Raw genomic sequence first — 15385 nt, 5'->3', positions numbered from 1 at the left:
TACTTTTTTTTTCAATAGATAGCTTTCCACTACAGATTTGAGATAGTGATTTGAATTCCTACGACATTTGATGTGATTCCCATGTTTTTCGTTTTGAAAGTAGACATTGAATGATTGCGCTTCATCTTTAACATTTCAAACGTGGGGTGGCAACGCGTCGGGTCAGGACCGGGTCTGGCCGGACCTAAAAAATAATATGGCACTTGGACCCGAATTCACTGGACCAGGACCTTGACCCAATCGAAAAATTAAAATATTTATGTATTTCACTATATTTAAATATGGGAAATGCTAACGTAGGCCAGTGAGCCTATAACTACATATGAGCCTAACGATCCATATTGAATTTGGGCTGATCCAATAATCAGATTGCATTTCATATTTTAATTTTAATTTTTTTTTATAAATCTAAATCACTTGAAATTTTTGACGTGTGTTATCTAATAAAAATATCAAAAAAATATTTTATGAGAAATAAATTAACCAAAATACTCTAGAAACTTTTTAGAGGTATTTCGATCAATTTATATCTTGTGAATTATTTTTTAAATAGTTGTATTAAGTGCGCCTTGAGGAGAAGAATAAATGCCTAAAATTTCACGTGATTTGGATTTGTAAAAAAAAATTAAAATTAAAATACAAAATGTGATCGTGTCCGTCAAATCAGATTGAATATAGGTCGTTTGGCTCATATGTAGATGTAGGTCCACTGGCCTACGCTAGCATTTCTCTTTAAATATATTTCATATACTGAGACCCAAAAAAATATTACTGGACCAACACCCGCACCGACACCCGACCGGACTTGGACCTGGACCAGAATGGTATTCAGGTCCAAGATTTCAACTCACACCTGACCCATTAGGTCCAATTTTTTGGACCCATACCCATACCGGGATCGGTTATACCCCTTGGGTCCAGGTCTCTCTCTCTCTCTCTCTCTCTCTTTCTCTTTCTCTCTCTCTTTCTCTCTCTCTTTCTTTCTCTCTCTCTTTCTTTCTCTCTCTCTCTCTTTCTTTCTCTCTCTCTCTTTCTAAAATTGTCCCTTGATCAACTCGAATATTAGTTGTTTTTTTTTTTTTCTCTCTCTCGTTAATAGGGCAGTGCCCCAAACTTTAACCACTACCCTACTAATGAAAAAAAAAAAACAAGTTAATTGAAGGGGTAATTTTAGAAAAAATAAAAAAGAAAAAAAAAAGAAGAGGGTTGACTAACATTCTTTGTAATTTTCGCATATACGTGGAGCATTTCGTATTTTACCTAAAATTTTAAGGTCCGTACATAAATCACTCTTTATAAAGTGGTGCAATTTATATAACGGATCAATCTTAAACGATCATAGTAACACCTAGCTCCAAACTCTACTAGAAAAGATATTTTATTGTCGGAAACCTTTGCAATGGCTTAAAAATCTAGTTTCACCCAAAATTATGAAATTTAGAACTTCAAAAATATTGTTGATCGCATAGATCTATAACACTTGAAAATCTTGAAAATGAACGGCCTACATAATTTGTTACAAGATGCAGTAATTTTTAAGACTTGAAATTCCTTCATATATGTAATTATTGAGCTTAAGATAATCAATTAAATGGTTTTCTAAGGTTTTGAAGAGATGCCTTGCTTTTATAATACAAAGTTGACACCATATATAAACTTTTTTTTTTACAAAATATTTATGTGCACAAGAGTCATCTAGCATGAATATTGGAATATGTCATTAAAGGGAAATAGTACTATCAATCTTTCAAAGGTGTTTGTACAAGGTTGTATTAGGTTGCCTCCTTATCCTGTATAAGTAAGGTACGCATCAAAATTTGTTTAGAGATGTTATTCTAGCATTGGAAACCTTGTAATGGTTTGAAAATTTATTTTCATATCCAGCTATACAATGTAAAATATTAAAAATAGTACATATCGAGCATATTAATAAACACTTGAAAATCTTAAAAATAGACCGTCAAGATAACTTGCTACGAGAAGCATTAGTCAAGATAACTTGCTACAATAAACATTATTATTATTTTTTACTTGAATTCTTTTTTCTTTTTTTTTCACATCCATAATTTTCAAGGTTGAGATGATAAATTGGAGGTTCCCTAAAACGAAACCTATCTTCTATAAGATTTTTGGGGTACACATTACTTAAATAGCATAGGGTTGCGACCTTATATGAACTTTTTCCATCTTTCAAATATGTCCATCAATCAAAATATCATAGCGATGCATGTGAACATAATCATATTGTGCATGGAAATTTAATCACTATATTAGTCATGTTCTCCTTTTCTATTTTCGGCGATTGGAGGAGGGTTCCTATGCTACCGCAGGAGCATACCGCGCATTAAATGTACATACTTTGAAGGATTTTCTTTGTTCTGAAATTTTGGGAACCATTTAAGAACCACAAGAGCATTATTATTATTTTTTTAAAAAAAGAGTTTTGAAGTCGAATAGCCAATTTTCAAATGCGTTATTAAGAAATGAGGCCTAGGCCAATAGCTTAGGCAGTACTACCACTTTTTTTCGATAGTTCTTCCTTATTTTCAACTAACAATGGTCATGTATATTTTAATTGGTATATCAAAATCAAATCAAATGCTATATGAAAAATATTAAATTGTTGATTTTTTATGTGTACTTTTATGCCGAACCGCTCCTTTTTGTTAACTGTAAACACATAATTTGAATAATAAACAAAGGCCACGGTCTATGTAAGACTGCAATCTTACTTATAGAAGTAATGGGTTGTTTGGGACCTAGTCACAGATACAGATTTTATTTATCCAGGTTTTGCAATGACAAAGCTCTCGGGAGATTGCAGTGGGTCCATTTCCAGGTTTTGTGTATGCCTAAAACGAGTTGAAGCCGTCTCACACAAATTCCACGAGAAAAGGTAGAATTGACATATCACGGCTTTACTTAAAGGACCCGTTTCCCGCATAGCATCTTAATAAATCTATTTTGGATATAGATTTTAAGGCTAATGCAGATCATGAATATGAATAAATAAATAAATAAATTTTAAAAATTATAAATAATAATTTTAATAAAAAAATATTTGGACAGCTAGTTTCTATTGTTTGTAGATGAGACACCTACTTGCATCTATCTTTAAGATGGATGTTTACACGTTCTCGACCGCATATGTAAAAATGTAGTCCAGCCGGCATGAAACAATTTTCATTACTTAAACTAGGTTTAATCGGGCCTTATGCTACCCGTTGTCATTTTCCGTCCCTTTTTACACCCTGTCCTCTTCCCTACCACTGTCAATCCTCCATTGCTACACAGCTCGAGCTTGTCCCTCTCCATCATGCCTCCCATTGCAGGACTTTCGAAGCTCCAAAAGGCCTCCAAGTGATCTGTCGTGGTTCCTCCACCATTTTCAACTCCATTGTTAAATAGGATGACTTTATGACTTTAATGACAATTGTAATACAATTTGACCATTTAAGTGATATTTTCATTTTAAATATTTGTGTGTGTGTGCGTGTGTGTCATTGTTCACAAAATCGCCCGATCTATCCGTTAATCACCCGGTTAGATCAGAACCGGCCAGTGGCCGGTTCCAGTTTTGGGCAGTTAGGGTGATCAACCAATATTTAAAAATAAATAAAATAAAAAATGTATATAAATTCTCAAAAATAATGAATTTGATTTGTAATGCATTTTTAAATATTCTTTACATTATGATAAAGATTAAAAATTGTTTTGGTCATTAATACTCACTTTTATATTTTCCCTTTTTTTTTAGAAAACTTTAAAAATAGCCATTGAAAAATATAAAATGGGTTAAAATCCATTTTTTTCATTAATTTTCAACTTCATGTGATTGTGTTTTTTTTTTTTTAATCATTCTTTACATGCTTATCATATTTTAGTTGATTTTTTATTTTTTTCAACATTCTTTTGACCCACATCACTTGCCCGGTTAGAACGATTGAATCGGCCGGTTTACCGGTTAGGCTAGTTAAACCGCTTCTAGACCCATGTCTAGTTAATCGTTTCGATTTGATTTTACGAACACTAGTGTGTATATATAGGAAAACTACAGTGTCAGTCAACGGCCCAGATTAAATCTGCGCCCGATCAAATGGTCACGACCTCGTTTTGTATTTGAATTTTAATTTTTTCTTATACAAATCCAAATATATATATATATATATATATATATATATATATATATATATATATATATATATATATATATATATATATGTATGAGTAATGATTTCATGCAACAGTTGCATCATAATATAATGCAACAACCTTTAAAAACCATGTTATGGCAATTTGTTTAATCCAAAATTTGAAATTTACACCCTTTTCATTCTAATAAACAATCACAAAATAATAATAATAATTCAAAACACAACCTAAAAAGTATTTTTTTAGCCAAATTAGCATAAGCCATTCATTTTGGTGAGATGCTTAGATCTAGGCCTTAAAAGGAATTTTTCATTTCCAATCTTTTCAGATGACTTTATTATCATTAGATGAATAATGTTAAAAAAAAAAAATGATTTTGAATTTATAAAAGCTAAGATTTTGAAATTCACCAAATGAATGGTCTAGATTCGTTTTTGGAAGGGACTCATTTTGACCATATCTAGGGTTTCAAATTGAACTCTTTTTTTTTCGGATTGACAATTGAGATGAAGAGAGTGTGTATGCCTAATTTTGGGTCATAGAAATAACACAACACATGATTTTCTAGAATTGTTGTTGTATTATAGTATGATGCAACCGTTGCATGAAATCATTGTTATATATATATATATATATATATATATATATATATATATATATATATTGCTAGAAGGTCATATGTATCCATGAAGGTTATATATGCCCAGCGAGGTTACAATCATCTTTAACCATTAAATGTTGGCGATAATCCAAATTATCAAATTTAAAAAAATATATATATAATAAAACCTTTTTTTTTTGGTACATCACCCTTAACCATTAAATACGAAATTAGGTAATTATGAGTGCTTTATGGACTTGGTTCAAAGTCTAAAAAGAAATTTATTTAACCTTTGCAACAAACTCAAAGGCATATCTCAGATCTGATGGCTGATAGACTATGACCTCCTTATACTAAATATAAGTAGTCTTGTAGTGTACAATCCCAATTTAAAACTCATAAACTGGCTTGCTTTCATCAATGGAAATAAAAACTTAAGCGTAGTCAGCCATTCCGAGTTCAAGAAATATTCATCCTATGTTATCAATAGTGATCAACTGATACGTTCTTACCGCGTACCATATACCCCACACAGGTTGTGCATGGCATAATTACCTATTAAATAAGAAAAATGGTTTTGATAGGGCTGCAACCTTATTAAAATAAGTAAATAAAGAGTAATCTCATAACTCATTGAAATTTTCAATTCAAGCATCGAAAGGCTTTATATTAATTATCTCAACTTGAACATTATGGCTATGATAAAAAAAATAAGATTTTTTTTAAATAAAAAAAAAGATTTCAAACTCTAAAAATAATATATATTGTAACAAATTATCTAGACCGTCTATTTAGCCCTAAAAATAGGTGTTCATATATCGGCAAGATCCGTATAATTTTTTAGGTTTTAAAATTTATTGTTGATATTAAAAATTAATTTTAGAGTTATCATATAGATTTATGTTGCCCCAAAATGATTTCCCCACGAGGATTTGAGATGAGGTTTTATTTTGTCTTTTTAAAACCTGTAGAAACTTCATCCATTGGACATAATGGAAAAAATTTATATGAAGCCGAAGTTCTAAACAATCAAATTAGAGCCCCCCTCAAAAAATTTATTAGGTTGTTTTGATGCTCAAATGTCTTCAAATTAATTATTTCGACATCAAAATGCAAGGACGCAAGAAAATTTTTTTCAAGTTTTTGAACTATCAATTTTCAAGTTTTTATAAATGGGCTCGATGTATACTAATTTTAAAACTTTAAATTTTATAATTAAATATAAAAATACATTTTAAGGCTATGACAAAGATTTCCGATATTGAAAATTTGAAACGAGATTCTTGATAATATTGAAGGTGCGCTTCACTCTGATTGTTTAGAGCCTCGGCTCTATACAAACCGCACCCTTGGATAGTACATCTGATATCCTGAACCCAAGCATCCGGCGCGGGAGCGGAAGAAGGAGGCGATAGAGAAAGTGGTGTATGCATGTATGGAGGTGAGCTTCATGTCCACCTCTCGCCTCAGTTTACAAGCTTTATCCCCACCTACTCCGACGCCCTGCAATTCTCTCTCAAGAATTTTTAGAAACCCTAGACTCGGTTGTTGCCCCATAAAACCCAAAACCCTTCAGAAAACCCTTTACATTTCCACCCAACCCTCATCCATCCGTGCCTCTGCAACTCCTCAGCTGCTTCCTCCTCAAACTTCCTTCTGCGACCACTGGTTAGTTGTTGTCGAGAAACCACAAAATGGGGCTCTCTCTAAAGCACAAGTCATCGATTACTATGTCGAAACCCTAGCCGAGGTTCTGGGGAGGTGGCCTTCTTCTCTCTCTCTCCTTACCATTTTTTTTTTTTTGTTTATTGAATGATTCAATCAGGAAATTTGAAATATGGGTTTTGGTTTTGCAGCAAGAAAGAAGCTCAGATGTGTATTTATGATGCTTCATGGCAAACCCATTTCGGGTTCTGTTGTGTTATCGATGAGGAGAGCTCTACCAAACTCTCTAGTAAGCCTTTGTGGTTTTTTTTTTTTTTTATTCTAACAGTGTTCTATTGAAGTGTAATTGCTATCTTAATCGTTGTGGTTCGGATGGTATGAATTTTGTAGTTTTCTGGACACTTAACAGTTGTTTTTTGTGCCAAGTTGGGATGCAATGTGATTGTCTTCAGAAAAAATAATACATGAGTTTTTACATTTTGATCTAATGGGATGTTAATGTTAGGCTCACTCTTAATTTTTAACTTTTAGGTTTTCTATTTGTGCATTACAGGATTTCTTTGATCAGTTTCTGCTGTATTCACTGATAAAGATACTACATTTGTGGCTTGAGCGTGCTTAGAAAAAAGACATGCGCATTAATCCATTCCTTTTTTCAAATGAAAGGCCCGAGGGTGAGGGGGTGGGATTGGTTGATAGGTTAAATCGTCCCATTAGTAATTTAACTCCAACATTGATGTTATGGTCATTTTTTAGTGATCTAGTGATTAGAGGTTGTGTTCCTATGCATTTGTCTTTTAAAAAAAGGAAAAAAAAACTCTGCTGAAACAATATTCTTTAGATGTTACACATGTTTAGGTACTTAATTGATTAAGGATTGTAATTGGTTGATGAATTTTGTCACTAATTAGATATTCGAGTCTTTTCTGTAGGTCTGCCTGAGGTTTTGTCTGTTCGGCCAGATTCTGACATTGAATCCTCCAACAAAGACTATAGTACTGACAAGGGAAGTAAACAAGGGGATTATAGTTTTAATATTTTTAGTAATCTATCCAACTTGAACAATGGCAATCAAGTGGCAATATCAGAGGCCTCCCCTCCTCAGGTTTCAAAATACTGGCTTGTTCGTATGGAGAAACCCCGTGTTATGGTCATTACCAAACCGCAAATGGTGGATTATTATGCTCAAACATTGACCAAGGTTTTGGGAAAGTGAGTTTCTATTTTGTTGTTTAGATCTTTCTTGCCTTTGCAACTTCTGTTTTTCACACTTATCTATTTTGTTGTTGTCCTCTATGCATTATCCAATTTTTCTTGAATTGGATTGTTTCTTTTTTTTTGTAGTGAAAAGGACGCACAGATGTGTATATACCATGTTTCTTGGCAAACAAATTTTGGGTTTTGTTGTGAACTTGACCATGATGATGCAAAGGAACTGGCTGGTAAGTATGGATGCATGATGCTGCCAATTCTATTTGTGGTGACACTTGCTGTTGAATTAATTAATCAAGAAGAAAATTTGTATAGGTGTTCCAGGAGTTTTGTCGGTTCAGCCAGATACAAATTTTGAATCAGAAGTCAAGGATTATGGAGGTATGGTTCGTCTGAATGTTGTGTTGTCTAGGTTGTCAACTTTATGTAACTGTTTTCTTTGTACATACTGAGGTGCTTGCATTCTTTTTCTTGGAGTTTTCCCTTTGCTATCATTCTGATGACTATTGGGGCAACTCCAATCTAGCAAGGGCATGCAGTCATAAATTCAAATTTTTGTTGAATTTTGAGGAGCTTGAGTTGCATCACGAATGTGAAACAGTTGCATGTAATAATGAGTTATGAATAGTATGCTTTGTTGCACGCTGCTGACATCCAAAGAACCACACTTGGTTTCATTTTCAACATTCAAACCCTAGATTACTCATAATATATAGTTTAAACATATAATATATAACTTAAGCGTACTATATTAGTTTTGGTTGTTTGCATTGCATGTTTGGGGGGTTGTGAAAATGTCGAATACATTTCTAGGCTGAAAATTTAATCCAAGAGCTTGCAGGTACTTTATAGATGCTGAATCAAATGCCTTTCGTTTTTGAGGTTCTTATCTTTTCTTTTTTCAGATTATTATCTCTTTTGAGGTTCATTAAACCTTGCCACTTTTTCCTTTATTGGGTTGTTGTCTGATATTTGGTCTAGTTGTGAAACAAATCCACCCAAATCTACACTAGAAATAAAAACGAGAACTTTTTGAGTTAGATATCTTTATTAAAATATATTATTTTGTTCATTGGCCTGTAGTTTTCAAACGTTGTTACATATTCATTATTTAAACTAACTTAACTGCAAGAGAAGATAGTGTGCTGCCTTGTTTAATATGCTTACAACATGATTGTCCAGGTGTCAGTAATCCGTTGAAGTCCACCGAATCAACTGATTCATCAAATGATCCACCCATTAGAACAAAAAGGCTTTTTGTTACTGGTATGTCACTCTATGTAGTTTAATGGATCTTACTCACTTATGTTTGAGTGATCATCCTTAGATTTTTCTTGTATTTATTTGCGTACTCTATTTAAGTATAGCGTTACTCTTATTTTCACCCATTAAATACTGCCCTGACAGGAGTAACACGGAAATGTTTTAGATTTGCGTGTCCTTTTATTTTCATTAATAAATTGGCTGGTTGTATATTTTTTTTATTTCCTTTTGGTAATAACAACTCATTCTGGGCCAATCATCCTAGTTCGGATCAAACTTATCTGCCCTACAAGGGCAAACAAAAACAGTCTCGAGGCACTTTTAAGAGAAGACACCACTCCTCAAACTAATAATTCCTTAAACCTCCCCTGAATAACAAAGGCCAATTTGCTTTGTTCCCTCAAATATTAAAAACAGCTGGCCCTAACAATTTTCTCATTGAATAGCAATTTGCCGGTCTTGGGAAAGCTGATCCTGGAAGGACAAGTCGACATAATCTACATAAAGTGAAGTGTATGATGATCCCTGAGCCTTAACCTATGATGCATAGATAAGGCAGTGGATATGGACAAAACAATATTTCTTTTCCTTTTTTTTTTGGTGATGTTAGATACATCTTTGAAGTTTCTGACATGGATATTGAACCCATTTTGAAGCAGTGTTTAAGTACACGGCTTAGTTACAAGGGCTTGGACCCTGGCAGAGCCGAGTAACTGTGTACAACTCGGGCACATATTAAAAAATTTAAAACAACATAACAGTTATATAAATTTTGTGGGATCGCTGCATACAAAGTATATATGTATTTGGATGTCTTTTACAGTGAAATGTGAGTTTTTACTGTCAAATGCTGTGTTTTTGTACCTTCTTTTTTTCTTGGATTTTTCTGAAATGTCTCCAACTGTAAATCATTCGTTTTTCTAAATCCATGTTTTTTATATTTTTTTCAACTTATTTGATTTCTTATGTTGTTATTTGTTTCATTTCTAAAGTTTTTCTTTTACTTTTTGGATTTTTTTTGAAATTTTTTTAGTTTTTTAGGGCTTGGGCCCTGTACATTACTCGCCGGAGTCCACTCCGACTCAGCTCGGATTTGGCCGAGTTACTCAGCTCTGACTGGGTCTGAGTCCATGGCCTGAGCCGAGTCTAAAAACATTATTTGAAATATTTTTGCATCATTAGCCCCAAACCATGTACGTTCGCTGTATATTGACCCATAGACAAAATGGCTGTTAGTTTCAAGAACATTATATTTAGTATGTCATTCCTGCTTGGGAACCTCTATCTTGTTTCCACTCTGTACCTTGTTCTTTTGCTGTTTCTACTCTCATCCTTCTAAATATTGTCGTTCTATTGCCCTCACTTACTTTCACTATTTCACTCTCTCAACTTGAAGATATATGATGGACCTACATGCAAATGGACGACCTCTTAGACCCTCTGAAAGCTCTAAGGCCCAATAATTCCACATACAAATTTTGTGCCATAGACTGCCCTGTCAACAAAAACCCAACAATTCCACTTGCCACGCTGTACTCATTGAAGCATCTAATCCCCAAATTGCACTATCAAGGTTTGCACAGATCAATCTGTTTAGCAAAATGAAGCTTATTGACTTCCAAGGAGAAAATATGAGTGATTTGTTATTTGTTGCAGTCACTAAATGTCCCAGGTAATGTCATAACTCATAAGCTCCTAACAATATCTCTCATCTCCTAAGAATGATTAATTCTTATCTCTGACAACAAATATAACAATAAAGATATGCAAAATCTTCTGAACTAATAAATAAAATCAGTAAGTAGCCAAAAATGTCATTTAGGATGCCCTCAGATTTCCTGATTTCATCTGGCAAGGTAACAAGGAGAGATATAGGGAATATATAAAGATGTGTGGTACGGTATAAGTGCGTAACATGGGTGAAATGACATTGTTCGGGCCCAAAGTTGATGCCAAAAATAGTGATGCTTTAATTTTAATGGCAATTACTCGAGGAAAGTGGCCTTTGTAGAATTTCTTTTTCTTAAATAGAGGAGGCTCGGTGAGGAAGGCTTTTGTGGGACTTCTATGCTACTTTCACTGGTTTTATTTCCTTTCAGTATGTACAAGGAACTTACTTGTCAAGATGATGTACTTGTCAAAAATATTCTTCTTTCCAATGCCAGTTGTTAGATCCATCAAGCTCCCTATCTTGTGGGTTCTTCGATTTTGAAATGCTCGCGATAAGTTTGATTGGCTCCTACTTCCAAAACCCTATCCAACATTTTAGTGCTGTACTGGCGGTTACTACTGTAGTGTTATGTAATCCTTGGCTCCTAATACATGTGAATGGCCCCTCTTATTTCCATTTGTTTTATACAAATACTTATTGAGAGTTTGTCACAGTGGTTCCCTGCTTATATTCCAACATTTTTGTTTTCCAGAAAAAGAAAATGTACCCTCTTTTAGTACTTCTATTTATAAAATTAAAAAAATCAGCACATAAACTTAGTAACCGACCGGTTCTGTCTTCCCACATTTTCTTACTTTTAAATTTTTTTTTTTCAATTTTTATTGTTGCCATCGATTTTTTTTTATTTGTTTATTTATTTATTAAATTGGCTGATTCTTTCGGCTGGATTGCCGTTTTGGATTAGTGATTTGCTGATCCGGACCTGTTTCTTAGATGGCTTGTTCACCTGACTGATCCGGGTTCTTATCTGAAGGAGTTCCCCATAAAATCTCCTAGTTCAAAAACATGAAGTCTTGTATTTGCTATGAGGTCCTTCGTGCTATGTCATTTGCAAATTTTGTTGGCAATTGATTAGTTTTGTTTTCTATATAATTGTTGAATGAAACTTGAGTTATTAGTTCTTATCAATGATCAATGACTGAAGAAATGAAAGGGATTCTAATTCTTACAATTCCAAGTCTTAAATGAGTGGATTAGATTGAATCGGCGGGATATGGATAGTGAAGATAGTACGGTAGAAAGAACTATATGAATCTTTTTACCATCCCATACTTTTGAGTTTTTCCAGTTTGTTATCTGTTACTGAAATGATGCCCAGGTTGGAGTACCCAATTCTTATGCATGTATGGATAAAGGGTGGCTTATCCCTTGTAAGTCATACTATTCACCATTCTATGCGATCATCTCATTGCAGGACTTTCCTTTTACACATCCGAGAAGACTCTGCGTGCAGAATTTGAAGGTTTTGGCAAGCTTGTTGATGGTATGGACATTATTTAAAACTTCTAATTTGGTATGGTTTCGACAGGTTAGTAAAAGCAAAATTTTGGATTTTGGATCTTTTTTTTTTTTTTTGGAAATGTTGGCTTTGTATTAAAAGAGAAGGGTAAACATCATGCAAAAAATAGGCCTCCCACTTGCTGAGGCTCTATACAACCCCTTAGGGGTCCCAAGAATGCTTTACATAATATCCCACGACATTGTCACGAGATGCAAACAAAAAAAACAAGGAGTTGAGAGCTTAAAATGTGCCAAAATGGTTCCATGAGATGGGTGGAGTGTTGCCCCTGCTTTAGCGAGATTGTTGGCCATCTCACTTGCCCCTGCTTTAGCGAGATTGTTGGCCATCTCACTTGCCCCTGCTTTTCGTTTTATTTTTTTGAAAGGTCATGCTTCATTGTACAAGCATTGTACACTTTTTTTCTTGGGCATGTATGCACAATTATGCATCTAAAAAGCTTAAGAGTCCCAAAGTTTTAATGAACCTAAGAAACTTAAACATAAAGCTAATCCTTCTGAAATGCCAGACTCCATATTGGCCTCCCGGTGAACACGATGAGAGTTAATTTCACTAGATTTAAGATATATTTTTAGAGAGTATACCATACAGAGCTTTTGTCATTGTATTATGGAATTTTACATTTTTTTTAAAGATTATCGCGCCATAATTTGTTGTCCCTAATTTTGTGGCTTTATATTGGATGTTTTTTATGATCTCTCAGTGTCTCTAGCCAAAGAATCCACACACATTTGAATGTATTTTTGAGGTTCATCTGTTTTATCCTTTGCATTTCCTCCCAATAGTCAAAATTATCATGGACAAGATATCCAAAAGGTCCAAGGGCTATGGATTTATCGAGTACACAACAGAGGAAGCAGCGAGTGCGGCCTTGAAGGAGATGAATGGCAAGGTAATGCAGCTAGATTAGGCTACTCTCTCTCTCTCTCTCTCTCTCTCTCTCTATATCTGACTGCTGATCGATGACTTTTTCAGATCATCAATGGGTGGATGATTGTCGTTGATGTTGCAAAGACAAATCCGCCAAGATACAATCGGGACCGTCCAAGAACGATGACCTAATTATTCAAAAAATAGATTCACGGAAGATTAGGCGGAATTGACAGCAGAGGCATCAAGGTTTCTGCATAGAAATAGTAGTGAATGCTCGAAGATGTCAGCTCTTCCTGTAAGAGATGGGTTACTATTAAGTTGATGGGAGAATGTGAAATTGCCTGGTCCGAGCTTTTGTATATTTTTTGTGAGCTCCCCCACTGCATATTCAAAGGGGAACTCCAAATATTTGCAGTATTTTGAGTTCAAAAGACTAGCCAATTTTTGGGTTTAATATATCACGAGTAATTGGTGGAGTGGACCAAAATTTAGTGATCCTCTACAATGTTTCAGGAAAAACGTTTATATAAGGATGAGGCTCTAAACAATCGAATTAAGGTGCACTAGAAGAGGTTGTTTTGATGCCTAAAATTCTTCAAATTGATCATCTTGATCTCAAGATCTCAAGATGTATGAAAATGAAAAAAAATGGATTTTAATTATTGGAAATGGTGCAGTTTGTAATGTACTTAATGGACAGTCAATTTTCAAGATTTTCAAGTGTTTATAGATTTATTTGATCTATATTAATTTTGAAGTTTTAAATTTTGTAATTAGAGATAAAAATAAAATTTGAGGGTATCATCAAGATTTTCAATATTGATGCTATTTAAAGGTGCGTTTTACTTTACTTTGATTCTTTAGGACCTCAGCCTTATACGAACCACACATATTTTAGGAGCTGGTTTATTTTATTTTTTGAGTTGTGATTCCTTATACGAACCACACATATTTTAGGAGCCGGTTTATTTTATTTTTTGAGTTGTGATTTTGAGGATCCAAATTTTGGCCTGGTGCTCAAGTATTGAATATTCTCATTTCCTTTGTTTTTTCAACTCCTTTCTGGTTCCTAGTTCTTAATAGTGTAAAATAAAATATTAAATATATGATTATTTTTTTAAATTTGAAAATAACAAATATTTCTTTTTTAATTACAACTTTGCATAATTTATCATTTCCATACCAATAAAACTTTCTAATTGTATGCTATGAGATCCTTTATCTTATTACAAGGTACTTACTAGATATCAAATCGGACGGCTTAGGGTATGACATGAAGTTCAAGAAATCTTTTCTCTATTATAATATACTTTTAGCTATTAGATGTCAAATTAGATGGTTTAAGGTATCTGTCAATAAATTTTTTTTTGAATATTTAGTCTAATAAAAGATTATCTGATTTGAAATTTGACGGACAAGAGTGATTGTGATTATTATAATTGTTTCATGTGGGTTGGACTACATTTGTGCAATATGTGGTCTAGAGGTATAAAGCATCCATCTTAAAAATTGATGCAAATGGGTAGTCCATCTAAAAACAATTGAACCTAACGGTCCAAATGCTTTCTTGATAGAATTATTATTTCTATTTTTCAAATTTATTTATTTATTTATATTCTTGATCTCTATGTTAAAAATTATATATTCCTTAAAAATTAGGATTAACTATTTCAAAACTAAATTTATTAGGGGATTCTCATTTCTACATGCTAACTGCATCCTTATCTAAAATCTATGTAATAGATGTAAAAGAAGAAATGCAACAATAAATCCCAAATTTGGCGTGTAAATTCTTTTGGATCCTCCAAAGAAGCCTATTAAAAAGAATATGGAAATAAAAAAATAATTTGGGAAAGCCCCAACAAATTCTTTTCTTTGAACTCATTGAAAGGCCTTCCATTTCATGAGTTGTTGGATTGAGGCCTTCAAGAACTCATAATTCATTTTTATTATACTTAAATTTTTTTATTTCTTGAAAATGAAGCAATCTACATAATATGAGATCAGAAGGAGTACACATAATTCCCCAAGCTAAAAATATTTTTTTTCTCTTTCCTAAAGTGGCAAGCCCGTATTTAAAATATTTTCTCTCCTCTTAAAAATTTAAATGTTTCTCTCTATTATGGAAAAAGTTTATATAAGGATGTTACCTTATAATGTAGAACTACATATGCCCCTCAAAAATCCATGGGAAAAGGTAGTTTTAATGTTGAAAAACCCTTTGTTTGATCATCTAGACATCGAGATGTATGACTATGAAAAATAAAAAGATTTTAAGTATCAGAACTAGTGCATTTTACAATATATTATCCACACCGTCTATTTTTAAGATTTTCATATGTTTATAGATCTACTTAATTTTAATCAT

At 33.3% G+C, this 15385-nt stretch overlaps 1 protein-coding gene across 2 annotated transcripts; it reads left to right on the top strand.

The window, feature by feature from the left end:
- The first annotated feature begins 6144 nt into the window (after window positions 1–6144).
- Window positions 6145–13504, top strand: LOC18422304 (RNA-binding (RRM/RBD/RNP motifs) family protein). 2 transcript variants are annotated; one of them, XR_016054719.1, is made up of 9 exons: window positions 6145–6514; window positions 6610–6707; window positions 7351–7630; window positions 7763–7860; window positions 7946–8011; window positions 8813–8896; window positions 12040–12153; window positions 12848–13036; window positions 13120–13504. XR_016054719.1 is itself a non-coding variant. In XM_006826756.4 (9 exons), exons 1-9 carry the CDS (start codon window positions 6189–6191, stop codon window positions 13204–13206), a joined length of 1215 nt encoding a protein of 404 aa, XP_006826819.2. In that variant the 5' UTR covers window positions 6145–6188; the 3' UTR covers window positions 13207–13504. The 2 variants fall into 2 exon arrangements, 1 of the variants encoding a protein (XP_006826819.2); XM_006826756.4 differs by having other exon boundaries at window positions 12040–12108; window positions 12930–13036.
- Window positions 13505–15385: the final 1881 nt, after the last annotated feature.

Source organism: Amborella trichopoda, chromosome 4 (genome assembly GCF_054954075.1).
Source record: "Amborella trichopoda isolate Santa Cruz 75 chromosome 4, AtrichopodaSantaCruz75HAP2 v2.0, whole genome shotgun sequence".
NCBI lineage: Eukaryota > Viridiplantae > Streptophyta > Magnoliopsida > Amborellales > Amborellaceae > Amborella > Amborella trichopoda.
Note: the sequence above shows the minus strand (reverse complement) of the source record. Positions and strands in the feature narration are given on the sequence as shown.

Excerpts from the sequence above, each read along its gene's own strand:
- LOC18422304 (XM_006826756.4), top strand. The coding sequence starts at position 6,189 with ATGGAGGTGAGCTTCATGTCCACCTCTCGCCTCAGTTTACAAGCTTTA. Across the intron at positions 6,708-7,350 it reads GAGCTCTACCAAACTCTCTA|GTCTGCCTGAGGTTTTGTCT; the intron begins GTAAGCCTTTGT and ends TCTTTTCTGTAG. Across the intron at positions 8,897-12,039 it reads AAAAAGGCTTTTTGTTACTG|GACTTTCCTTTTACACATCC; the intron begins GTATGTCACTCT and ends ATCTCATTGCAG.